At 39.5% G+C, this 27,141-nt stretch overlaps 1 protein-coding gene across 4 annotated transcripts; it reads left to right on the plus strand.

Moving 5' to 3' along the window:
- Nucleotides 1-2,148: 2,148 nt before the first annotated feature.
- LOC121966102 (protein mono-ADP-ribosyltransferase PARP6) lies at nt 2,149-24,573 on the plus strand. Of its 4 annotated transcripts, none has more exons than XM_042516310.1 (23): nt 2,149-2,504; nt 4,032-4,190; nt 4,757-4,834; nt 7,456-7,550; nt 7,857-7,917; nt 8,123-8,213; nt 8,388-8,454; nt 8,750-8,899; nt 10,669-10,819; nt 11,140-11,271; nt 11,496-11,591; nt 11,867-11,959; nt 12,883-13,008; nt 13,375-13,440; nt 13,691-13,758; nt 14,706-14,754; nt 14,900-15,012; nt 16,407-16,479; nt 18,683-18,752; nt 19,905-19,984; nt 20,360-20,423; nt 21,063-21,147; nt 22,703-24,573. In XM_042516310.1, exons 2-23 carry the CDS (start codon nt 4,188-4,190, stop codon nt 22,803-22,805), a joined length of 1,914 nt encoding a protein of 637 aa, XP_042372244.1. In that variant the 5' UTR covers nt 2,149-2,504; nt 4,032-4,187; the 3' UTR covers nt 22,806-24,573. The 4 variants fall into 4 exon arrangements, with proteins under 4 accessions (XP_042372244.1, XP_042372311.1, XP_042372377.1 ...); XM_042516377.1 differs by having other exon boundaries at nt 13,378-13,440; XM_042516443.1 differs by having other exon boundaries at nt 11,218-11,271.
- The last annotated feature ends 2,568 nt before the right edge of the window (nt 24,574-27,141 follow it).

Raw genomic sequence — 27,141 nt, forward strand, 5'->3', positions numbered from 1 at the left:
TTGCATCCCTTTGCTAATCAGCTATAGTATGTTATATTAATGGCCAACAGTAAATTCAAATATAATGGTTGCTGTTGTGCACACACGAGACAGTTATGTCACAAATGTTCCCCAGGATTATTAACGCTGATGTTGTGATAATCAGTTCTGCCAAGGAGATGGAAGACATAAACTAAATCCTTGAAACAGATACAACTGTCTACAACATCTCAACCACAGAGACGTTTGAATGTAAACATTCAAACTCTGCAAACTCTGAGATTAGACAAATTAATCTGTCAAAACTACTCCTCAAAGTACTATTTATGTTACAGATACAGAAAACACTGCTTATCTTATTTTTTTTTGCCCTTGACTCAGTGTAGCATATTGAAAGACTGCTCTCTTCACACGTCTCCTCCCTCTGTGTCCCCCTGTTTTGCTCTCACCTGGTCACAGCTGTGTTGGTGTTAGCACTGCTGCTTCCACTGCCCATGTTGCTTTCTCACTCGCTGCTGGCAGCCTCTGTCTGGATCCACTCTACTCCACCACCTGAGGCCAATGGACACACCTGTCCAGGTGAGAGACAGATCTGCCGTCCAGTCATCTTGTCCACTGGTCAAGCCCCTGGCTGTCAGTCAGTATTAATGGCTGCTAACCCCTGGGCCACGAGGTACAGTAAGACACTGTGGGAATATGCTCAGATAAATCTCAGAGATGAGCAGAAAGTACATCCTAATGCCTCAGTGTGTATTATTACTGCAAATGTACAGCAACTGCTGCCTATAAATAACTGAATATGAATAAAATGAGAAAATCAAACAGAAACAGTGAAATAAACACAATGCCATTAAGGCACACATAGCCAACCTGAAATAGCATAGTTACAGTGATTATATTAATCATAATATGATTTTTAAAAAATGACACAAGAGACACTGCTAAAACACATTTGTGATGATCAATATCAAAAAGAATTTTCATCTCCTTCCGTAGTAATGGGAAATGTTAGAAAAGCTCAAATCTTAAATGAGACACAACTATTTGTAAATATAGTGCAGACGCATTGTACAAAATACTGTTAAATGACTCTTTGTTTTACTGGTTTTATAGTTGTGAAGTTTATTAACATTAAAGTAGCTGTGGTAAAGTGTGCTCTCATCTGATCAAATTATAAAACAACAGCTTATTTATATTCTTATGAAACTTAACAGGACATTTCTTTCACTAAATAAGAGGGGTATTTACTAAATAAGAGGTGTTTTCAAATTCCTGTGTCTGTTTTAGCAATCAGACTGGGCTGAAAATGAACAAAATAAATTGTCCTGCTGAAAAGCAGACTGATGCATTTAAGTTGCAATCTGTATTTTCACCTGTCATTAGAAATGATATGTACTGATATTACTGTACAGTAAAGGAGAGTTGCGCTATAGGTAGAAGATGGGGGATTGTTCTAGAGTTGAAGTAAACTTTTACCAGACAGTATAACCGTGGCTGACAAAGCAACTATGCCAAACTGTTTCCCCATATTTATATTGTGCCATCAATGTCAGCGCCCTTTAATTTTGCTTTATTGTGTGCCAAATAATTATCAGAGGAGATCTCAATTTCCTTTTGAGCCACACACTGTTCAGACAGTTGGCCTGACACCTGTTCACTCTTCAGGTCAGTTCTTAAATAGATAGCTTGAGATAATGAGGGTAAAGACTGATTAGCTTAGAAGACTACTGCTTATTGTCTTACACATGCACACAATGACACTGTGTATTAAAGGTACAGAAGATATTTTTATAATGTTCCACTCATTTTTGAATATGTTTCTGAAATGTCACTGATACTTTTGTAATATATTTGGAATATTATATCATTTAAGCATATGGATTTGTGCATCAACACAGCATGCAGTGTAGCTACAGTGTAATGCACAAATGCAAATTTATGCTTCCTTTCTTTTTCTTTTTTTTTTATTTTAATACATTTAAACAAGACATACAAGCTCTTGAAGATCAACCAGAAGCTGCATCCAAACCGTGAATGCACAGCAATAGACACTGACTTGTGCAATCACACACACTACACAAACACAGACAGGCAGACGCATCTACACAAGCAGAGCCATTTTTCCTCCATTTTTCCTCTTACTTCTCAGCAGCAGTGCAGTCAGCTGCAGGTCACATGACTGGCTTGCCTGGTCTCACAGTCACTGAGCATGCTCAGACCCCTCAGTGTTGTCAGGCAAAAATATAAGACAGCAGTAGCAGCAGAGATCTGCAATAGATAAACACACAGACTCTCACACACACCAGCTGGATTGCTTGCAGACACACACCACGCGCACAGAGGGACAGACGCTGAAGAATTGGGGGATTGTGGCTCTGGTTTCTTGAATTTCCGATTTTAATGGGCTTATTGTCATCTATCATTTCAGTGGAAAACAGCCATCGAGGAGAGAGAGGCAGGTGTGCCCTTTAAGAGGGGGAGCAGCTGAGGCAAGGACGGCAGCCGAGTCTCCATCCTCTGTGGAGGTAAGTGTGGATGGATGGGGTGGGGGGAGTGCTGAGTGTGGGGGGGAGGGGAAAATCCGCCTGACTGCATCTGTGTTTGTGTTAAATATCAGAAAGCGGAATGGGGACGGCGGTGGTGGATGTGTATGTGTACGTGTGTGTGTGAGTGTGTGTGTGTGTGTGTGTGTGTGTTGTGTTGGAGGCTCTATTGGTATGTGAGACGACAGAGGAGGCTATGGGGATGGCGAGGAGTGGGGGCGGTGGAGGGGTGTAGATGCTAGCAGGGTTGAGGACATCGCAGGGAAGCAGACGTAGAGATGAGGAGAGAAGCTGAAGTGGAGGATGGTAATGACGGGGGAGCCTTGCTTGATAGGATGCAGTTGATGTCTGCAATGGATTTAGGCAAGAATACGTAACACAAAAAAGGACACACATCCACAATCAGGATGAGAAAAAGCACAATATCATGATTATTTTGTCTCGACATGAAGATAATGGCCCAGTCTAAGGTAGAGATTAGCTTAGTGTACTGTGCTAGTCCAGCAAAAAAAAAAGGAAATTAATAATTGGTGTTCATTTAATTATATTGACCTATAAATTGCATAGATGCCTTCATGTTGATGGTTTTGTAAAGGCAGTCTGCCCTGTAGTGCCAAGCTACATTGCCATCCAGTCTTTGTTTGCACACATCTCAGGATTCAGTGCTGATAGGAATTCTAATTCTAATTATTTTAGGTTAGAAATGCACCAGACTGTGTAAATAGTCGTTTTTAATTTGGTGCTGCCGTGTGAATGAAAAATGCGAGTTTTAAGTGTTTTTGAAAGGACCCATGCTCATTGTTTACATGTCTGACACAAAATGTAATGGGCCGCCATGAAATGCAGTGTAGCTGCCTCTGTTAAACCAGCAATGTTGTTTACCCCTCCAGCTTATCTTCTGATTTTTCCCTTATTTATCTGTGAATTGTATAAAATTCAAAACCATTTTTCTCACCATGACCCTAAAAAATCATTCATAGCCAACTACTATTATTTTTATTTAAAATCTGTTAAAAAAACCCCCCACAAAAAAACAGCCTTTAATATTGCAAATATTTAACACAGTGTGCCTACAATGTACCCTAACACAGGAAATTATGTGGCGCTTCAGTGATTTTTTTCTATTTATTTGCCAGGCAAATCAACAACATCAGTCTGACAATGCACTGACATCATTTGCTTCGTGTCTATAAAGGTGCGCCAGCCTTCGGTCTTTTGGTATTAATAGAGCAAGTTCCTGGAAAAAAATCACAACAAAACAAAGAGATGGATACATCCTGGTTACTGAACATACAGCACATATCTCCCACACATTCTCTCCACGGTGATTAATGCCACTCTGAAAGGAGGCAGAGATGGCTGTTGCTAGGATACATGGCAAGGTGAAGTGTGGACCGTTTAAAGAAAAGAGGAGGAGGGCACCGTTTACAAAGCATGGCATCACTGGAGATGGCCTCTGTGTTTCATGTTTTCTTCCCTTTGTTGAATTTTAATTTCTGTTTCTCCAAGGTTTTGCGGTCCTGAAGGGTGCGGGAAAGAGAGGCAGTCGGCCAGAGCTCTTCGGTTTTCTGTTCTCGTTCCCCTGCACCTGGAAATAGGCTGCAATGGTTGGCAGTATTCAAAGGCCTAAACCTGTCTGAGTGAGCCCTATGAACAGCAGACCCAATGGTAAGACAGCAAGGATTCTATTGGTGTTATTACTGCACACGATTCAGCTGTGTCATCCATTCCTGGCGTGTTTAAGATTTAGAAAGTGGTAAATTTGCTATAATTACATTGCTGTGGCTGCTCACAGAAGTGCAGACTCTCCAGTGATGTTGAAATATTGTATTAGCTTAATCTAATTACATAAAATAACTTCAATACTGTAGCTTTGTGCAACAGGACCTCCAGGCCTCCAAACTCTGCAGGAAATGACAAAAGACATGGCTATTTTTCTTAAAAAAAAAAAAAAAAACAAAAAAAACATTTTTATTATCTCATCCTTTCTGACTGTCAGTTGCGTATTCTTGTGAAGGTTGTCAGAGAGTATCCTCTCTTTTGGAAATAAATCACGCCTCTTCCTTTCTCTCTTTGAGATGCTATATAAAGCAGTGTTTTGAAGCCTGGTGTTTTGAACGCGAGGCTAAATAGGGAGATGTGAGAAAGGATGTGAGATGAAAGGATGATAGAGAGAGGCTGCATTTTCTTTCCACTCCACTATAATGGCCTTTTCACAATGTGTGGGCCCACAGGACATCAAAGGCCAGTGTTGGACAGACGAGGAGTCGGACGGGGAGAACGAGTCAGAACAGTTCCTGTATGGCATTCAGGTACAGCACAGGCTACTGTATTACTCCTCTTACAGTAAAGCTATGTGTTTAATCTCATGTTTGTCAGGATATGGACATTTCTTTTTTTAGTAATTATGCTTTTGTCTTTGTCATTTGACGTTACTGCGACCTAAAATTATTTAAAAATGTGTTTTTCTTTTATTTATTTCAGTCAACAAAGAAATATAAAAAATCTTCTTATAGGATGTGTTTTGCTGAGTTACGACTGCTACTGCTTTGGTATTTATGCAAAAAAAGCAGATAATAATTAATAAGGGTGGGCCTCACCACAATATACAATATACTATATAAATATATATATATAGTATATTGTGATATACTGTAATTTATTTACTTTTTTCTAAACTGCAAATTATGTCCCCAAAGGAGAACTTTGTCAACAGTTGTTTATCTAATGAGACAAAGTTTTCAGTCTATTCATCTCATTCCAGTCATTTTTATTGCAGCAAACTGTATCAAGTGGACTGAAAAAGCAAATGATTTAATTATTCTAGTGGGCTACCAAAAGTGTCATTTCTATTTATTATGTAATTGTGATACTATGCTGTATTGATTTTTTTCTCCTTTCCCTAATAATTGAACCATTTGACCATAAATAACCACTGCATATTTAACAGAAAACCAGCAACTTGTTTTCGAGATATTGTCATAGACCTATGTCAGTCAGTCAAGCGAAATATTTGACCTAATGCTCGCACCAGACAATGAATCAGGGGTCACCAAAATCATTCAGAATCATTCTTTTGGGGAATATGAATATTCAGACCAAATGTCATGGCAATGTGGTGAATTGCTTGAGTTGAGATATTTTGCTCTGGTGCAGAACAGATGGGCCAGCTGACTGACATTTCCATTTTAATGCCTTCCTGCTAGCAGGGCAAACATTTACATTCATCTGAAGCAGGAGGTTCGTTACAATTTAAGGCATGTGTCAATTTTTTACAGGGTTCTGGTCTGTGTTTCGTGATTTTTTTTGCAAACTGACAAAAGCAGATATGACTTTTTCCGCAAAAGTACAATACAGGTTTAGTACCATCACCCTGTGCGACCTAAAGTATCAGTCCCGAGTAACACTGTCAAATTCATTTCCGTGGCCGCCTTTTTATTTTATTATCTCATCTCATAAAATTCAATGCTTCACTTCCATAGAAGATCTTAATCTGTTAGTCATCCTTTTTTGCTGTTATCTTTCAAGTCCTGTGATTGAAATGTAAATCCAGTCTGGGACTTAAAACTCATTTTTATGCAAGGCAGAGAACATGAAAGCAGCGTAGTGAAGATAAGGATGAAAGTGTAGGATCTGTTCCACACACTCAGAGCCGAGGAGATGAGAGTCTGACTTCAAGTCTAGACACCAGGAACACGGATGACAAACTTGGGTCGACTATTATTATTAATACTTGATAATGCTATTTATGGAGGATAACAAATCTGCTGAGGTAACTACAGAATGTATTAAATGACAGGCTGAAAACCTAACACAGAAAAAAGCAGAGAGTTACGAAAAGATAGATGAAAGCTACAGATAAATCGTCATAAATAGCTAAGAGCAATGGATAAACTTTAGTAATACAATATGCAGTTTCATGTAACAAAATTGCCCTGAAGAACATCCAGTTTAAAATATATCTAGATTGATAAATAGATGAAAAATCTGTTTGTTTTATTCTAGTGTGAACTGTCCCTTTAAGATTATATGCAAAGGAACAGTGAGACATGCTATGCTGCATATATTTAATGGTAAGATGTTCCAAAATAGTAATAGTTGTCCAGCCGAAGGATGTTTTCCTCTTGGTTACCTGTCAACATTTTTCTGGAAGATGAATGTGGTAAATAAGGAAGGGGCTAATCTCTTCCAAATTCTGAATATTAAATCAGCATTGTGAAATTTAATACGATTTTCCCACTTAAGGAAACCAGATCTAGGAAGTATATTACAGAGCTATGATGTACATTAGCTTGTTTAAATATATTAAACGTGAAAATATCATAGCATAGAAACAAATCTTAGCAGCTTCAAAATATAAAGTTTAAGATTGTCTTAAACTGAATGTTATTCAAAACAGTTTATGATGTAAAGTGGATGTTGTTACAATAATGTTTAATGAATGTTTGTGTATATCAACCATGCATCCATATCTTTTGCCAAAAAAAAATCAGTTTATCATTTTGCACTCTTCTGGTGTTACTTGTCCTCTATGTTTTAATGTGATTTTATATTATCATGTTTTAACTGCCTGTGCTGACTGCCTGCTTTTTACATGTCCTATTTTGCATGATGCTGGCCTTACTCCTCAAAGCCTTCTGTCCTGTTTAGCTGTTCATGTTTTATTTTCTCCGGTTCTAATTTAACTAATTTAATTCTTGCTTTAATGGCTAATTTAACACATTTGAAGTGACGATGAACAAAATGTTTTGTCCGTGAAAACGAGTGTTAAACATGTATTTTGAAACGTGATGGGTGGTGTCATTAAAGGGTACTTGAATTAATCTGAGAGGGCTCTGGGGGTTCACTAGACAAAAAAAAAAAAAGGTTGGGAACCACTGTAGCATGTCCTGTGCTATAGTTGTGTCCACTGTTAATATATTGTTTGTTACAGGGGAGCTGCGCTGCTGACCTGTACCGCCACCCTCAACTGGATGCAGATATTGAGGCAGTAAAAGATATCTACACAGACAGTGCTGTCTCTGTTAGGTACAGCACACACTCACCGTCACACACAGCTGTTTGAGACCTATTGTGAAAAATGTCGAAACAGCCAAAAAATCCAAGTGGTGGTATGATTCAGTCTGTTTGCGCTACTTAATTTGCCCTGCACTGCACAGGCACAGTTCAAAGATATTCTTGTATACATTTTAACTAGGCACTGACTGTTTCCAAAATAGGAAAAAATAACCCCTATTTTCTCCCTCAAGCGATAATGAGTTGAAAGGCTTGGAGTGTAATGCATCCCATTACTGGTGATAAATGAACTGTATCTGTTGTTGTGTCTCCGAACAGGGAGTACGGAACCATTGATGACGTGGACATCGATCTTCATATTAACATCAGTTTCTTAGATGTGAGTCAGCATTCCTCTCTCTCTGCACACGCCTCCTCCTTCTCTGCCCATTACTATTCCAACGTTGACATTTTGCAAAGTAACACATCATTTATAATGCATCGTGTGCTCATAATTTATTCATGTAATGAGAAATGGCCCTAATTAGGATGCTAACTCTGTATATTTGTGTGTATGTGTGTATGTGTGTGTGTGTCTGACTCAGGAGGAGGTTGCGACAGCTTGGAAAGTTATCAGAACAGAGCCCATTATTCTGAGACTGCGCTTTTCTCTTTCTCAGTACCTCGATGGACCTGGTGAGTAAAGATGTCAGTGTGGATGTTGGTTTTCTGGGAGGGACTTTAGGTATTTGTGCCACTCACTGAGCGTGGGAGGTGAGTACAATATGTGCTATACAAGAGGGAGAGTGCAACAAAGAGTGCGTGAGTGTATTTTTGCACTGTGTAATAATGTTAGTCATCTTTACTCAGAGCCGTCAGTAGAAGTGTTCCAGCCCTCCAATAAAGAAGGCTTCAGCCTCGGCCTGCAGCTCAAAAAGTAAGTCACGTCATCTATTGTACTGAGCACCTCTGATGTTTTATAGTGAATTGTACGGAGTGGATTTCATTATTTCGCCTCCGTTTCCTATTAAAAGTGACATGTTGCGTAACTAAATGTGCTACATCAGAAATACAAATCATTATTTTTTCAACCTCTGGTTGACTGTTCAACCCAGACAAGATAATACTGCACAACAACATCAAAAAGAAGCTGATTTTTTTGAGTCCTCTGCTGTCTGCCAGGTTCGCTCACATATTTTCCTACTTCAATTTCCTTGTTTGTAACACGACAGGATCCTGAGCACGTTCACCTCACAGCAGTGGAAGCACCTCAGTAATGAGTTCCTCAAGGCCCAGCAGGAGAAGAGGCACAGCTGGTTCAAAGCCGGAGGAACCATCAAGAAGTTCCGTGCCGGGCTCAGCATCTTCTCCCCCATACCCAAGTAGGTCTCTTTCTCACTGTGTATCTCTTTTAAGACATCTACACAACTAACCCATGTTTCATATACAACATAAGCACATTTTAGGCTTTTCGTTGACACTCAAATAAGTTACAATTTTCACAATAACAAACATTGGCCAATGATAATGCAAGTATATTTTCATTTCAGTGAAAAATCAGCTCGGCTGTAGTTTCCAGCAATGGAGCTCAATTGTTATACTATGATTGTGTTGCTTGTTTTGGTTGCTTATGTCTAAAAATGCTGTTTTTGTTTTTGGCATAACATCTGCAGAATGTTCTTGCAGCGTTCCATGGTAGGTAGATATTTAAAAGTTTTTAAATGTCCATGTCTTAAACGTGGACAGCCCTTTCTAGAACCAGTGTTTGGTTTGCCCATTCTGGGCTACTGTAGAGACATGGTGAGCAACATGGCGGACTCCAAGGATGAGGACCCGCTCCTTGTGTAGATATAAAGGGCTCATTCTAAGGTACCAAAAACAAAACAATTCATATTTTCAGGTGATTTTACACTAAAGAACACTGCACCTTGAATTATCATTTAGAGATAGCTCAATAATGCTGATGAACGATTACTTCTACGAATTAGAATAGTATTTAATCTGTACTTTGTCACAAATGCCTTGTGCAGGAAATATCCTGTCTCGTAGGGAATGATATCTGCAGTTTTATTTGATTTACGTTATTGTATTTATTACTTTTAAATTATGTTGCTATTTTATGTCTATCCTTTGTCTTTCTTCTTTGTTCTTCTGTAAATCACTTGGAGATGTTTGATATAGAAAAGTGCTTATATGAAAACATTTACTCACATACAAGTGAGCTCTTTTCCCAAGACTGAAGATTGTTGGAAGATAGTGAAGATAGTGAAGGAAATACTGCAAAGTTTTGTCTGCGAAAGATGAACTGTGGCAAAGAAGACAGGCAGGGAAAAGGAATCTCTGACAACACATGTTGCAGACTGACTTAAACTCGGAATTTGACAATCTCAACCAATTTCCCAAGGGGGGAAGAACTCTTCTCGGCCTCTGTCTTACTCTGCCATGCTTTGACAGTTATGGGTGCTCTGGGATTGAATCTCGGCACACTCGACGGAGGTCAGCCTCACTAACTACTTGGCTGTCTTGACATCATCACAACCTGACAGGAGATTCATGTCAAGTGTGTACATGGATGATACACTGAGAGTGATGGTAGAAGTGAGCACTGGTTCTTGTGTATTAACAGTTAGTGACGTGGAGCTACTGCCCAAACAGATATGAGTTGTCAGAGCTAGTACTTTACTGTAGTGTGAGTGTGTATTTCTGTCACTATAAAATTACCCAGGTACTAACCATGTTAAGACATTGCAATGCTGGGTTCCCAGTAGCTCACCTGGTAGTGCAGGCACTCCATGTACAAGAGGCTTTGTCCTTGCTGCAGCGGCCATGGGTTCGACTCCATCCCCCCCTCTCTCTCCTCCTCTCACGTTATCATCAGTCCTGTCAAATAAAGGGAAAACCCCAAAAATTAATCTTAAAAAAAGACTTTGCAATGTTATCATAGAAGGTTGTAGCTGGGGAAATGTTGCAAAGGATATTATTGATAATTGAGGTTTTACTCAAAGTAATAATAAGCAAAATATCTGATTTGGCCTTTCAAGCTAAAACCTTTACTGTGTAATTTTTTTTACAAAGACATGGACTACAGCATCTCACCATAGAAAAATGTTTGAAGTAATAGGCATAAATTGTGTCTCTCTTTTTTTTCTAGGTCTCCAAGTTTTCCTCTGATCCAAGACACAGTTTTAAAAGGGAAGCTGAGTGTCCCTGAGCTGAGAGTGACGCGCCTGATGAATCGCTCTATCTCGTGTACCATGAAGAACCCCAAAGGGGAGCTCTTCAGCTATCCACCAAACAGCCAGGTCAGTGCAAATATGGACAAATCAGCACACGTGCATCTGTCAGATTTGGAATTAAAAACCTTACAGTTTAAATTTTAACATTGGCATTAACAAAATTGTCCTCCAACTTATTTTCTCACTCACATGTCAAATTCACACAAATCAATTCTACAAAATATTAACCGATGAATATTTTTGTTTTAATCCACTGTGATCCACTCTGACCCTCTTCTCAGTCACCCGCCACCTGCACTGTTCCCACCTGAGCCTTTCCTTACCCTTACCGTAACATGGCTGCTACGCCGTTTCCCATAATGCTTTGTCTTCACTTGACTCATCAGACTGTGGCTGTCCCGGCGGCCAGGGCCCCTGCGCAGATTACCACGAGGCAGCTGATTGAATTGTTTTTCTCATCCCAGGCGGGCGGCCACTGCAAGAACATCCCCACCTTGGAGTATGGCTTCTTAGTGCAGGTTAGGCCTAAAGGAGATATGAGTGTCTGCTGTTAGCTGACAGTGACAAAGGGCATTGCCCACAGTGCATTGTTGTGCTAGGACCTCATAAGCCAGTCGTAACTGCAGTGCAGCATTGAAGTTGTGTGAAAATTCTGCTGGCAGATTAGCTTTTATGCCTTCATATGGCAGTACAGGAGGTGGGAGTGATAACTGGGGACACCACTGTGCTTTTCTCCACACAGATAATGAAGTACTCAGAGCAGAGGATCCCCACGCTCAACGAGTACTGTGTGGTGTGTGACGAACAGCACGTCTTTCAGAATGGATCCATGCTGAAGGTATTGGAGATGAGAAAGAGTAACACAGAGTACAGATTTAGAAACCATTCTGTATTACTCAAAAAAAACCCGTTATGAATAGCATGTACATGATGTTTTCTCTCTCTATTAGTAATAAGATCCTGTTAATGGATTTTTCATCAGTGTAGTGGTGAGGGAGCAAGATTAAGAGTGAGAACAAGAGTTTGTGTCAGTATGTGTGTGTAGATAATGTAGTATAAATTCAAATGAGTGTGTTTCCGTCTCTTTTTGTCTGTGTGTGTGTGTTTGTATAGCCGGCTGTGTGCACCAGGGAGCTGTGTGTGTTCTCTTTCTACACTCTTGGTGTGATGTCCGGAGCTGCAGAGGAAGTGGCCACTGGAGCAGAGGTGACAACAACACAACAGACACCATATGATATAATTCAGATCATTATCTCTGTCAGGCTGAAGCCACTTGTGTGTGTATCTGTCTGTCCACAGCTAATTTCACAAACTACTGGCCCAATTAACCTAAAATTTTGTGTGTGCATCTATGGCTATATGTTCAAGGACCTCTTGTGGTTGTGGGGATTCACAGTTGTTGAAAAAGCTGTTTCATGACTATTTTATACCTTCATTGATTGTTGACTTCTTACTCCCCTTAACCAGCCGGTAGGGGCCACAAGTCATCAACCAAATTACGTAGCAAAAGTATTGAGCAAAAGGCATTTCCAAATAATAATCTAAAAACAACACGCCTTACCTAGTTTGTTGCAGACCACATGTTAGCCTTTGTTGTGGCTTAAAAGCTGACAGCCAAAGAAAGTTGGTGTCATTTTGAACCTAAGCATCTGCAGATTAATTCCATATCTGATGTGTTATGATCCACTAAACTTAGGCACGATATGAGATTAAAAAAATCTCTGGAAGAATAGGGAGCTGACGAGATTTGCCGCGATCACGTCACCACGAGGCCGAAATGCAGCCAACTGGTACTCTAGCTGATCTGCAATCTACTGAGTGCACTTTTCTAGTTTGCATAGTTTTTCCTGCAATAAATCAGCCTTATTCACCCTAAATTCCCTTGCACCTTAAATTAAAACATTACAGCCTAACATATACGTAAGAATGCAAAATGTTGTCAAACAGTGACACATTTGATTCGAGAGTCAGATGTGATGGCATTCATTTCTAGTTATTCTCTGCTTATATGTTTTCGGAAGTGAGGCAGGCTAAAAAAAGAAAGAGTCAATAAAAGACTCAAAATGAGTCGATGACATCATCACATACAGTAAAGTCATAAAATGTAAATGTAAAATCCCTCTCTACAGGTGGTGGATCTACTTGTGGCTATGTGTCGAGCTGCCCTCGAGTCACCCCGTAAGAGCATCATCTTTGAGCCCTATCCATCAGTCGTTGACCCCAATGACCCCAAAACTCTGGCCTTCAACCCAAAGGTCAGTATCCTCAATACTAGAAATGTGATCACTAACTAAATTAGTGCACACATTTCAGTCCAAGATTACATCAATTCGTGACAACACAACTCCTGTTCAGTTAAAAACTACTGCTACTGACTGAACAAAATTATTCACAAACTAAAAGCATGACATTATATAACAGTAATGCTTAAGATAATGTTATTAGTAGCATCTTTGAAGTATTGTGCCATGACTATTGTCTTTTTCATGAGATGAAAGAGAAGAATTCAAAATTGATCATATTTGGACTAACTTTCACCTTTACTAGTGATTTTAGATGTCTGTATGTTGTTCCCTCTCTCATTGCATACAATGGATGTTTGGCTCAACCGATGAACACAGAAGAAGAATTATGAAAGACTGCAGAAAGCATTGGACAGCGTCATGTCTATTCGGGAAATGACCCAGGTACAAGGAGGAGATGGTGGGGAAAGAAGGGAAGGGCCACAGTGGATCCAGATTGCAGCTGGATAATGTTTAAGATATGATCCAGAATTTTTTTTTTGTTTAAAGTAAGATAATCCATTCTGTATCCACCCCATGACTGAAATTTATCTAGATCCAAGTATTTTATCATTTGGATTTAGACAAAAAAAAAAGTGAAAAAAAAACAACAACCTGAAAACAACACATGCTTGTGTATTTTTTTTTTTTCTAGGGCTCATATCTAGAGATCAAGAAACAGATGGACAAACTTGACCCTTTGGCCCATCCTCTGCTACAGTGGTGAGTCAAGAGGATCTGTTGAAAAAATAGATTTACACTGCTATGCTTGTTGACAGGATTTTACTTCTTTTCAGAAAATAATAAACGGCATGACTGATATGTAGAGAGCATACCTAACTTGATCATGGACACCGCAGTAATGCTTGTGGGCTTATGCCACATAGGCCTTATTTATGGAGGACATTTTGACATTTCAAAGCAGGACAAGCAAAGCTATAAATAATAAACTTAAAGAGTTGCTTCAAAAATTTTCAACCTGTTAATCAGTTTGGTGTGAAAATATGCAGGTTCTATGCATGCTTAAATGACTGTTTATTGATGAAATCTGGTGGGTTTGGCAATTGCAATTTCGGGGCTTTTTGTGGTTAAACAAAAAGAATATTACTTTTTGACAAAAAGTTCTGTCTTTTGGAAATCTTTCCATTATGTTATCAGACGCTTTTTCATACCAATCTGGGCATGCCAGTGGCAAAAACAGGCACTTTTAGTGGACGTAAATTGATGGTGCGCACATGCCCGATTGGTTACACTGCAGTCTTTTTTGCCCTGTCAGCTGCAGCCCTGTCACTCAATATTGGACCAGTTTAAAAAATTGTTATTCCCATGAGTCCCTTAGACACAAAAGCATGGGAAAATAGGATCCAGGCTGAAAATACCAAAGCTACCCTTAAATGATGGCTGAATTCCATTTGGCTGGTCTCATGGTTCTGCTTTTGTATCATGTTGGCTCACTGTCACACTATCTTGGCATACTAGGATGCTTGAATAGAGCGGAGTCATTGTTAATGTTATTACTAACACCTGTGCTTTTTTTCCTGCTTTGACAACTTAAAATAACTTATGCACTATATAAATAAAAAAAAACCATTGTGTTTCAAGCAAAGTAGTAGCACAATGGTTGGTACAGATTTTTTTTTTAAAATTATCTTCTCTCTGTCTTTTTGCAGGATTATTTCCAGTAACAGGTCTCATATCGTCAAGCTGCCTCTGAGTAGGGTAGGAAACCAGAATGACATCCCCTCAAGTGTCCTATATCAAATTAGTGCCCTACTACTGCAACATTATCACACTTAATGGTTAATACTCACTCTGTCTATCTGTCTCCTCCTCTCACTTGTCCTTTATGATCTCATTTTGATAGCAACTGAAATTCATGCACACCTCCCACCAGTTCCTACTGCTCAGCAGCCCCCCGGCCAAGGAGGCTCGTTTCCGCACTGCCAAGAAGCTTTATGGCAGCACCTTTGCCTTCCAGTGAGTCCACTTTGTTCCTCTCATTAGCTGACACAGCATTCATGCAATCGAAGCTCTATGTTTCCTTCGAAGGACTACTTTGGAGCTTAAAGCTCGTAAAGCTACAGTTGCAGACTTAAAATCATTTAGGCTGTCATAAAATATCAGAGAATAATTTGCAGTTATTATATTGTTAAGCTTGCGGCTGTTGGGCAAATATAATGTGAGAAATCGCAGACTGTAAATAATAGATCTCAAATCAAGCATAGTCACTAAAATGCATGCATAATTTAGCATAACAGCAGTACACTCTGTCAAACATGAACACGTCTCAGTGTAACACCTGGTCATTATGTTGCGGATGGAGAAGCCACTCTAGCAGATTTTTATGGAACCATAACAAACAACAGCACAGAGCAGTGGCCATTCTCTTGGACACAGAAACCACCTTGCTAAGCCAGCACATGGAGCCAGCAATATCTGTGAGATCGAGATTTGTACTGTAGCAGATGGGGCTTTGCTGAATATTTTAGATACACACGGCCCATCTGGGCACTCGGCGGGTACAGCTAACACACGAGCAGTCCTAGCAGTCTTTCTTTACGCTACAAATTTAATCATTTTCAGCAGGAAATGCCAAATTTTGTATGTCAGCTTGGCTGCCATCAATTTATATTGATATAAATAGAAACATAGAAAATATAAATACATGTTAAGAGCCAGTTCAGTGACAATCTGTGAGATTTACAAGGGAATCCAAAAACAGCTGATATGTGAAAAATAAAAACTTTTCTGTAGACTTTGGGAAACAAGAACATACTGCTTCAAAAGTGTAAAAATAACAGCACTTGTGACACTGCTGTGACTGCTGAATTTTATTTTAAGACAGTCCAGATACCTGCGCCGGGAGATTAGATAACCCATCTTGTGCTAAAAGACAGCAGTGATGGGTTGTCATCTTTGATCTTCATCCTTTCATACTTTTTTTTGTGTGAGATTGTTTAAATGATAAATTTGGCACTCTATGATGATGTAACAGAATGTCCCAAAATGTCCATGCACAAAAAGTATAAATAGATGACTATAGCGGCTCATTTATGATTGGCCGACTTGAATCTTCTCTCTTCATGAAATTCTAATATCAGGCTTTACCAAACACTTCTAAAATGATAAAAAAATTTTACAGTAGTAATTCAAGTCATTTTTAAGCACAGTTAATAATATAAAATAGAAGTAAAAGTCCATTTGCTGATTGCCTTTCAGTGAATCGAAGGTCAGAGAAAAAGCGCCTCAGTATTAGTTTGAACAGCGTGGATCTGGCCCGCTGCACTCTAAGATCCACGCTGTTTACATTCACACAGCACTTTGTTTTATCTCTTCTTTCTCATGTCTCCCTCTCTCTACACTTGCTCTAGTGGTTCCCATATAGAGAACTGGCACTCTGTTCTGAGAAATGGACTAGTCAATGCTTCTTATACCAAACTGCAGGTACGTAACCCTGGCAGTTGGCTGGAAATTTACGATGCATCTCCTCTCGGACAGTAAACCTGCTCTCTGACAGAGCAGGCTCGCTGTCCGGCTGATTCATTTTTGCAGTTAATGGATGCCAGCTTCCCTTTCGTCAGCTTTTGCAATTGGCATTTTAGCGAGCGGGGCACACAGGGCAGTTTTTTTCCTGGCCAATGTCGGCCGCCATCTTTCTGCCGCCGACAGCAGCAGACAGCATGTCTCTTCCTGTTGCGAGACAAAGGGAGGGGCTGTGGTGTCGGCTGTGATGTCAGGAGGCTGCCTGCGTGCCCTGTTAGGGTTAACCACCTAGAGCACTGAGTAGGCTAGGTCTGAAGCTGGAGGATGCAAAGGACAAGCTCCATGGTAGTGAGTATAGACTTCCTGTGGGTGAAAAAGAAGGGCTTCCAATAAAAAGGTCAGTAACTGGCACCACTCATTATCCATTCAGACTAGGGTCAAATAGCAGCTTCAGTTATTTAAAGAGTTTATTTAACCTTTTGAAACCTGAGCAAATTTGTTTGATTTCTCAAAAAAAAACATGGGAAGAAGGCAAAGAGCAAATTAACAAGACAAGGCCCAACAATTAGCAAGAAAATATTAAAAAGTTACAAGAAAATTAGCTTAAAAATAAGCACAAAGCAAGAAAAGTGAAAACAAATGACCCTTAAATAAGCTGCTTAAAAATTGAGAAAACAAAACCATTTTTATCTCTTTTTTATTTTAATATTTAGGATATATAAGTTAAAAAAAATAAGTAAATAAATTTCAGGTCATTTTCTTGTCATCTTTTACTAATTTCTTGCCATTTGTCAGACATTCCTTGACAAGTTGCTCACTGCGCCTTTTACCCATATTTTTTTTCTAAAGAAATCAAACAAATTTGCTCAGGTTTCGAGGGGTTAAACATCTTGTAAAAGGCATCTGAACGCAGCACAAGAAATCTGCTGTCGATCAAGGTTTCAAAGGGTTAAACCTAGTTTATACTAGATGGGTACAACTGGCTGAAATGGGGCCATAAAAATGGTTCCAAGGCAGAAGCATCCACCTGCATCCTTATATCATTATGCCCCAGCTGCCGTTGCTCTTTGTGACCCAGGTGTGTTAAAGATAAATAAATAATAAAACAAGAAAAGAAGAAGCGAGCACTAGAGGGCGCAGGATTGTCTCGTTTGCACACTATGGTGGCTAATGACTGCTCACAGATACAGCTGCATGTCCTGAAAATAGATGAAAAAAAAAATTAAATGTGAAATCTCAAGGATCTTTGAATCGTTCATGTCATCCGTGATTGCTCTATCATGCTGATGTGTTTCATTTACGCGTCTTTGTTCTCCAACTTTTTGAACTTTCCATCTTTGATCTTGCCTTGGTGCTCGTCTGCCTCCTCTTTCTCCTCTCCGTTTCACCTTGAGCATTGACACCCCCCCTTCCTCTGTCATTGTGTTTCACAGGAGGAGGAGGATGACTGAGTCTGCCTCCAGCTTCAGCCATCACACAAAACCTCTTGTCTATTGTTCCTTTTGATTTCTTCCAGATGTGCTACGTCCTGAACTCCATCTTCCCCACATTTCACTCCCAAACTATCAAGTTGCTCTTTGTTCTTCCTCTCATTTCTCCTCTGGTTTCGATGTGGCTTATGGACACCATTGTACACCTTTGGTCCTTCCGTGTTCCTCATCCTGGACATTCTTGTGTGTGGAGGCTCATCGTCATTATCCGTCATCCTCATACTAATCCATCTCTACCTTCATAAGACATGGTCTCATTTCAGCATTGCTTGAATATCTGAGCGTTTTATTCACAGATTTCACTCATATAATTCAAGAGCGTCACATGATCTTAACTGGACTACATTATGTTGTAAGGAGAAAATATGTTGGCAGGTTAAAGATGCGACTGTGGATTTTGGAAGTCACTTCAGATCACTGAATCTTCTCTTTCTTCACTCTTTGCAATCCACTGTCTTTGGATTGTATGGGAAGTATGCTTGGTTTGTGAGGTTTGTCAGGTAAACTGTCATAGAAACATATAAAACACTGACATGGTGTCCTGTGTTTTAACTAAATAAGGACTGGTATGTATTGTGCTGTATGCTTGAGTACACTGACGTGTGTGTAAGTGAGGCTGTCCTGTGCAACTGCTCAGTGACCCTTCCTTCCTTCCTGCTCTTTTCAAACCCAAGCTGCATGGGGCAGCGTATGGAAAGGGCATCTATCTGAGCCCCATCTCCAGCATATCTTTTGGATACTCAGGTAGGAACAGCTCCGTCCTTGCCACTCAGCCCCCTCTGGCCCCTCCCCCTCCCCTTTTATTCCACCACGTTGACTGCGTGTGTTTGTAACATGGCCTGATTATCATCCTGGAACACTTCATTTTCACTCGTGGGAGCTTTCCATGCTGTCGTGTTGTGCCGCTCTGTGTTGTGTGTCCGTTTTGGGTGCTGAGCCTTGGGCGTTTTTCTCTGAGCTTGTGTGCCATCTACCATACCATACATGATGTTGTGGCTGTGTAAAATGGAGCTGTTAGTGGATCTGTGTGTGTTACTTTGTACTTTGGTGGCTTATGATATTTTCTTTTCGTGGGGTGTGGTTGAAGAGACATTTAGCCTGTTCAGATTTAGATCCATTCCAACAGATGTAACTGTTTTAGGAAGTCTAGATTATTGATTACAGTCATTTGATTCTACCCAAATGCACAAACTTATGTAATCCATTTAAACCAATCAAAGTATTCCACATCATCTACAAAGGACTGCAATAGATCCACACGCCTTTTTGGGGCGCAGTGAGGCAAGGAGCCATCGCAAGACACAGTCTATTAGTCTATTAATCATATTGTTAAAGTACATAATTTTATGTTTAAACAGTTTTTAAACTTAAATTGAAGTCCTTATCGTACTTTCCTTAGTGAATTTACAACGGAACACAATTTGACAGGTTGGTTTTGAGGTTCTACTATGGTTTCGGTGCTGGTTATGGGGACAAGAGGTCAGCAGGTTCTCAAAGGGGCCCTTAACAAGCTTCCAAGCAGTACCCGGTACCAATTATTCTAAGCTAAAGACTGACCTTGCTTGATTAAAACCAATAAAAACATACTTAAGTAGAAGGTAGAAATTATCAGAAGTTAAAAGTGTAATCTAAAGCACATTGTTTCGTAATAAAAACTTTAAAATATGATATTGATATTGAAAGCTGCAATCCATGTGACAGTTTAATTTCTAAATGTAGAAATATTCAGTAGGATTTTGGAACAACCTTCGTATGAAGGTTAGCACTGTGGGTAATAATTTGTCTCTGTACAAGGAGCTCAAGACCATTAGCGGAAGGTCTTTCACAGCTTGAGTGACTGGAGGTAAGGTCGTTGTGACTCAGGGTTTTTTGCTCTCTGTGTGCTGCTTCTTGCAGGAATGGGGAAAGGACAGCACCGCATGCCCACCAAAGATGAACTGGTGCAGCGATACAACCGCATGAACACCATACCACAGGTGAGCGATGTGGACATATTACACTCTCACATATAAAGAGATACCACATACAGTATTTTAAAAGACGGCTGGACACTATGAATCCAGTTTCCCATTATACACAAAGAGGATATGCAAATAAAGAAGTGAGAGACGTGGAGAATGATTGGAAGCCTTTAGAGAAATCAACACCGATTGCCAAATGAGGGCTGTTGCACAAAACACAGTGCATATTTTAGAATATTTTTTATTCTGATTTCAAATGTCTCTGTTAAACTATAAAACTCTGTTTCAGTGTTTGTAATTCTTAGTGACAGAACAGCCTTCTGGTTAGATCATGGTGTTTACTGTAGCAGCATGGTGGGACTTAACTGTTGTCTTGTTTTTTTTCAATAGAGCCGTCCAATTCAATCAAGGTTTCTTCAGAGTCGAAATCTAAACTGCATCGCTCTGTGTGAAGGTAATAACAAGTAGAAGGTATCATAAGTGTTAAGGATGAGATAATGGTTAATATGTGTCATTGGTCTATTTGCTGAACATATTTTGGTGTGTATCTGTCGCTCAACAAATATATATTGAAATAAAAACGATATAAATAAAAATATCAACAAATTATTATAGGAATGATTCGAATACACTGTTTTTAATGAAAACAACAGTCTCCTTTTACAAAAGAAAAGCCAAACATTAGGAGAATGTTATAAAGTCAAATCTTTAACACTGCAATAAAACTGGTTAGTGTGACTAAGTGTATTCATGTGCAGTTTTAAAAAAAGCCATAGCAATTATCATAATGTGATAGTTGTCAGCATCCTAACTAAAGAAAACAAAGATCTTAAAGCAGAACACCACCCTAAATTAACAATTCCATGGTCGAGGAAAGTTCAATCAATATTCGTGAACATAAGCTACTCTTTCTCAAAAAGAAGTAACCACAAACTTGTGACATCATCATGTAGTTTTGTATAATACCACAAACTACAGCAACACTGCGACTACAGTACAACCAACAATAATAATGATAGAATAACAAAACAAACTAAATACAAACTACCATTTCTAATGTCATGGTGAAGCATACTTCTCTCTTTCTCAACAGTTATCACATCGAAGGATCTGCAGAAACATGGGAACATCTGGGTGTGTCCAGTATCCGACCACGTCTGTACTCGCTTCTTTTTTGTGTAAGTATTCACAGCACCTTTAACTCCTCCATCATTTCTACAGAATAAATGCATCATTTTCAAGAAGCTGGTGTAGAGAACAGACAGCAAATTAGAAAAAAATAATAATAATCATCAAACTTAAAATACTTTATCATTCAGGTTGCTTATTTTATAGTTGCAGATGATGAAGATGATTTAATGAAGAATTATGGTATATGCTGCAGCCGTTCCTCATTACTCATCACCATTTTAAATTAGCAGTGAATAAATTGTGCTGATGGCTGAGTGATGTTACTGCTCCACTATACTGGGTTCCTCTCAGGTCATAGCCTTTCAGTACAATGTTTTAAACTGTTTGGAGCTCAGCAAATAACACATGGCGGCCGTCCACACTGGCTGCTGATGTTACAGCTCTGAGTCCAAGCTTTGGAAACAGGCATTCACCAGATGGCAAAGTCTATTATCATGTCCACTGCTGTCTTCTGAGTTAGAAATTAGATTTGAGATGGCCTGCAATCAAATTTAAATAACAGCTAAATATAATTCAATTCTGAACTAGTGCTCAGCGTATGGTTGTGTTTTTCAGCTCGAAGAAATGATGACACGATTAGAATAAAAACAAGAAGATGTGTTGTGTCAGACCAAACAATGCCCTGTCTCAACTCACTTTAATTCACTTGCTTGCTAGACAAGAGCAACTCAAAGAGGCTCATTTTTTTTGTGTAAAAAGGCTATCTCTTGTCATTGTATCTTTGTATTATGGCTTGTTTGTGAGATAAGAGTAAACTGTAGCTGTTTATATTTAAACTATGCCCCTTACCACCAAGTAATATTAAAATGAAGGGGATGAGGATGACGGGAGTGTAAAACTCAAAGATCCTGTGTGTAAGATTTACAGTGAACTGTTGTCAGAAATGGAATATAATATAATTAGTATGTTTTCTTAAGTGTATATTCACTAATCTACATAGTAGTGTACAGAATAGACAAAATAAACACTGGCTCTAAATAGAGCCATTTGTGCTTTTGTGTCGGACACCATAGCAAGAAATCCCTCAGTGGTGAGCAGCGTTGCAAAAACACTGATTTTTTAACATGAAACTGCTTTATTCAGTGTTTTTACCTGTTTAAATCAAGTGGTATATTTGTTTGGATGAGGAAGAGACCTCTGCAAATAATCTGGTTCCTGGTAAAAACCTCCTGAATGTCTGGATCTTAAGTTATCAGAAAAAAAAGGTGACACAATTTAACAGGCGCTGGGTTCGCAGTGTAGAAGAAATCCTGATTTGTAACGTGCAATTGCTTTTTACTGGTTTCAATCACAGGGTCTGTTTTTTTTTTTGGAGAGGGAGAGACTTCTGCTCATAATTCATCTCTCCCTAAAAACCACACTGAAACACTGAAGGAATCTCAAACAGGAGTTTATGCGTGGATCATGGAAGAACTTTCAGCTGGTTCAGCAATCTGCGATCTACACTGCTAGCTGTCACTAAATCCCACACAGTGTTCTTCTCAACAGCAATTGATGAAAAGTTTAAAAAAGAAACCAAATTTCATCAATGTCTATGTGCAGGTATGAAGACGGCCAAGTAGGAGATGCCAACATCAACACCCAGGAGCCTAAGGTGCAAAAGGAAATCATGCGTGTGATTGGGACCCAGATCTACTCCAGCTAATGGCGGTTCTCCAGACATCTCTCTAGCGGAGGCACGCAGGCAGGCAGACAGCGAATGTTTGGGCGGGCTGACCTCAGGCCTGATACCGAAGGCCAGAGGAGCTCTTGAGCACATTATTTTTGAAGTTGTTTTGTTGTGGTCCTCTTGTTTTCCTTTTCCCTTCTTTGTTCCACATGCTCATTTAAGCTTCAGTTAGGTTAAACCTGGTTAAAGTCTGTCAGCTTTTTTCAGTTTTATGTCATTTACAGCAGAACTGTAACACACCGATGAAGAAAAAAAAAAAAGGAAGTAGTCACTGGCATGGCTCTCCACACATACACACAGTGGGCTTTCTCCTCTCTTGCTGCACTTTTACTGATCCTTTGAACTAATTATCTCTATTTATCATTTCTCTTTGTGAATATCTAGTAAGAAAAAAAAGGAAAAGAATCATTCCGAACCATAATTAGATCCCTTTGTGGCAAATAAGTGATGGATTTACATGCACATAGAAGTTTGTTCTCTTATTGTGTTTGCAAAGGCATTATCTCCGATCCATTTATTTAATATTCTTTGACTAATGACATGAATTAAGGTCTGTGACATGGTTATCTGAGGGGCAAGCAGCACTCTGTCATTTTGTCCTTGTTCGCTCCCAGAATCCAATAAGCGAGGTGTGGCTTGAACGAAACTTACAAACACTTTAGGCACTTTGTTTTTGATAATATTATCAAATGTATTTTTTTCATAACAGAATTGAGACAGTCCTGATTGATTATGCACCTTCAAAACTCGTCAACCTCCAAACGTCAAACAGGAATTAAAAAAGAAAAGAAAAACTGACTGGATAGAAGTGACATAGCAGGCTCAACAAGGGTCATACAATGTTAAAAAACAAACAAACAATGGATTTAATCTGTGGACATGTTATATCTGTTGCCTATGTTGTATGTTCAAAAAAAAAAAAAAAAAGACCACAATCTGTCGCGCGCCATCTTTTTGTTCAAGTAGCCATCACTTTTTCTCCAAGTGGTGGATAATCTCTTTGTGAACAAACTACACTTCCCATCAGATTCACAACTTACAAAAATCTACTGTACAGAAAATCATGGACAATTTTCCAAAACTATCTACTGACAGCATCCAGTCCAGGTGAGCTCACATCCTCCCAGCCCCAACCTGAGGGACACTGGATGTTATAGATCTGCATTAACTCTACGGTTTCACCCTGGAGAACGGCAACCTTGTATAGCTAATCAAAGTTTATCAGTTAGTCATGTACTGTATGTATGTATGTACGTGTGGGTTTGTATTTTCTTGACATTATACTAGACATTGCACTTATTCAACGTTTGCCTAAACTGGAGAAACAGACTGTCCTTGGACCTGCAGTAGACAACGAAAAGTGGTGAAAAAAAAGTATTTATGGAGTCAGCGAGACTATAATATCCAACATCTTAACCATGTCTGTACTGAGACTGGCTTTCAGTGTCTCCTGAAACTAAAACTTCTTACTGTTGAATGGACTCTGAGGCACTGAAAGAGAGCAAATTGTAAATAAGGACATTGGAGACCTCACTGAAATGTATTGCCCAGAAAGACATGGACATGTACAGCTTACTCATTGTGTCGTGGGGGGCTGTGATCAAAGCTGATGCCTGATTTTGCCAAGAGGTTTGAGCTGCGGGTCTCTTTGAGAATCTATTCTCTGTCTCCGGTAAGTGATGTTTTTGAAGATGATGTTGACAACAATGATGGTGATTATGACGATGATGATGAAAGGTGATGATGCAGGAAAAAAAAAAAGAATAAAGCCTGATTTTGCACAGTTTTACATACTGTCTCCTTTCTTTTGTTGTGTCACTGTGGAAAATAAGTGCGGCCATTAAATGTAGAATCGTTTATTGTTGCTGAGGCTTTGTACTACCACTATGGGCAGAAGGGGGCACCATTACTCCACCGACATACACGGACTGCTCGAGTCCTTTATGCTATTTGAAGTCCAGTCTGAAAATCAAATTCAAATTTCGAAACTGCGTATACTAAAAGAATGTTGTCTCTGGCTGGTAATATTACGTAAGATCCCTCTCACGCATTATTTGAAGAATATAAGCTTTTGCTATCACACAGGAGATTTAGAGTCCCACAGGCTCAATTGAACAGGTTGAGAAATTATTTTCTTCCTCAGTCTGTCAACCGTTTGCATCAAAGTATGGCCTCAAGTAGCCTCAATGTACCTGAGTATAACACTGAATGTAATAGGTAATGGGTATTATGTTGCACTGTATCTACTTTTTGTAATGTGTGTGGTGATTAGCATTTATTGAATGATTTTGTTGTTTGATTGAGTGTTGTTTGTATTTTTGTATTTGTGTGAAACAGTTAATGTCCTGGGATGCAAGACATATTTCAGAAGTATTTCTAAAAGTAAACTGATATCTTCTATCTATCTAATCTAAATCAGACTTTCTCACCTATAATCATGGATGAATAGTGAATGAGCCTACCGGCACAGGCACAGGGGCACAAAATATCAGCAACCCCCTGGCCTTCATCTGCAAAAAGTCACTCAAATTACCAACCAGAAAGAGATGCTAAACAGTCACAAATAGGCATAAAAAGATCAAAAACAAATACAAAATAACATCATAAATGAGCTAAACAACCACAAAGGGAAATAAAAAGGTGGTGGGGCCTTGTCCATGTGCCCATGGACCCATTGTCTAATAATCTGCTCATGCCTAAAATTACTTGAAAGGGTTGATGCAATAATAAGTGAAAAATGTTTTGTACAATCAAAGTCTGTGGACTTTTCAATGTAAATCAAATTTCCTCTCAAATTCATGCTAAGGCATAAATCAGCACCTTCATTCATACAGCCATTATGTCCTGCAGTTAAGAAGAAATGCCCTCGCAGTAAGTCTTGTGAAAATACTATTCCTCAATGCTAACCCTGAAGAAAAAAAAAGAAAGAAAATAGTATTGATAAACAAACTAAATATGTCTATCCTGCGACATCCACATACATTTTAATGCATATATTGTGCAGATGTTATTTTCAAGGAGAGGTGTTGACTGAAGAAGTCGATACAACCCCTGAATTGTTGTTTAACTACATTTGCAAATGAAACAGATTGACTTAAGCAATGCATACTTGCTAAAAAATAAATTAAATTGTTTATACAGCTCATCATACTAAACTAACTAAAAAAAGAAAGAAAGTAAATGGAAAAAACAGAACACCCAAGTCCATAAGCATGGCTTCCCTATTTAAACTGATTTCCCTTTAAAAAGTTATTGATCCTGTTCTGGAGAAAGTGTTACAGACCAATATACCGACACATCGTGCAGTACCTACAGACTCGTTAAAACTACCTCTAATAGATTGATTTTGTCACAAATTCATTCAAGTTCCCATTGACTTCCTCCAATCTACTCTCTCCTGGTTTAAATATGGCAGCTTTCACCTCAAAGAGAGCTGATCACTGATAGTTGTTGACCAGCCAATTGCTCACTCCGCCCCTCTCTCTCTGACCACAGAAAGCTCTCCTCTTTCAAACCAGCTGAACACATCTCATCGCTACTCCGCTGCAAAAAAAAGAAAAAAAAAGTGAAGTCTGATGGCTGTTTTGGCAAAGGAGGCCCTGTATGTGTACGACAAGTGCTGGGTGTGTAGAGAGTGGGCCTAATCATGGGGAAGCTGAAGCACTCTTGGGCCCTTGAAAGGCACTTTATGTGTGTATTTGTGGCTACGGTAATTGGGCCCCTCCCTTTGTAAGCTGACCCATTTGACAGGGCCCTGTGGCTGGGCCCTTGTACTGATATTTGCGTATGTGTGTGTGACTAGCAGATGATGTGTATGGTTCACGTGTTACTATGATCTCTGAAACCCGGCCCTCGTGTTGGACACGGTCCCCTGGTTTGGCTTTGTCCCCCATTACCAAAGCCAGCTGGCTGGTGGCACACAACTGCACATCGCCTTGATCCAACCGGGGCTGCTTTTGTGTAGTTTAGCCATCCGCCACGGAGGGGAGCTCTGGTGTTATTCTACTTTCAACTGCTTTCTTTGCATACTTAACACACACACACACACACACACACACACCTACACACACTGGTGTACACACAGGGCATTAGCACACACATGCAGGTAAACACACACACTACACAGTGGTTGTTTGGTTAGATAAAGGAGTAGTGACGGGAGGGCAAAAGGTCACCAAGGGTGTCTGGCCTTCGGCGGAAACGGCTGCTCCAAACCTCCCTCTCCCCTGCCTCCGTAATAAGTGTGACCGTTTGATTTCTGCACAAAAGGAGCAATTACAGGGAGTTGTTTAATCACCCACACTTTTATTGA

The sequence above is a fragment of the Plectropomus leopardus genome, chromosome 1, assembly GCF_008729295.1.
Source record: "Plectropomus leopardus isolate mb chromosome 1, YSFRI_Pleo_2.0, whole genome shotgun sequence".
NCBI lineage: Eukaryota > Metazoa > Chordata > Actinopteri > Perciformes > Serranidae > Plectropomus > Plectropomus leopardus.

Bases quoted from the DNA above. Each gene is read 5' to 3' on its own strand.
- LOC121966102 (XM_042516239.1), top strand. From the start codon at position 4,727: ATGGCCTTTTCACAATGTGTGGGCCCACAGGACATCAAAGGCCAGTGT. The intron at 11,960-12,882 runs GTGACAACAACA...CCCTCTCTACAG, and splicing joins AAGTGGCCACTGGAGCAGAG to GTGGTGGATCTACTTGTGGC. The intron at 20,424-21,062 runs GTAATAACAAGT...CTTTCTCAACAG, and splicing joins CTGCATCGCTCTGTGTGAAG to TTATCACATCGAAGGATCTG.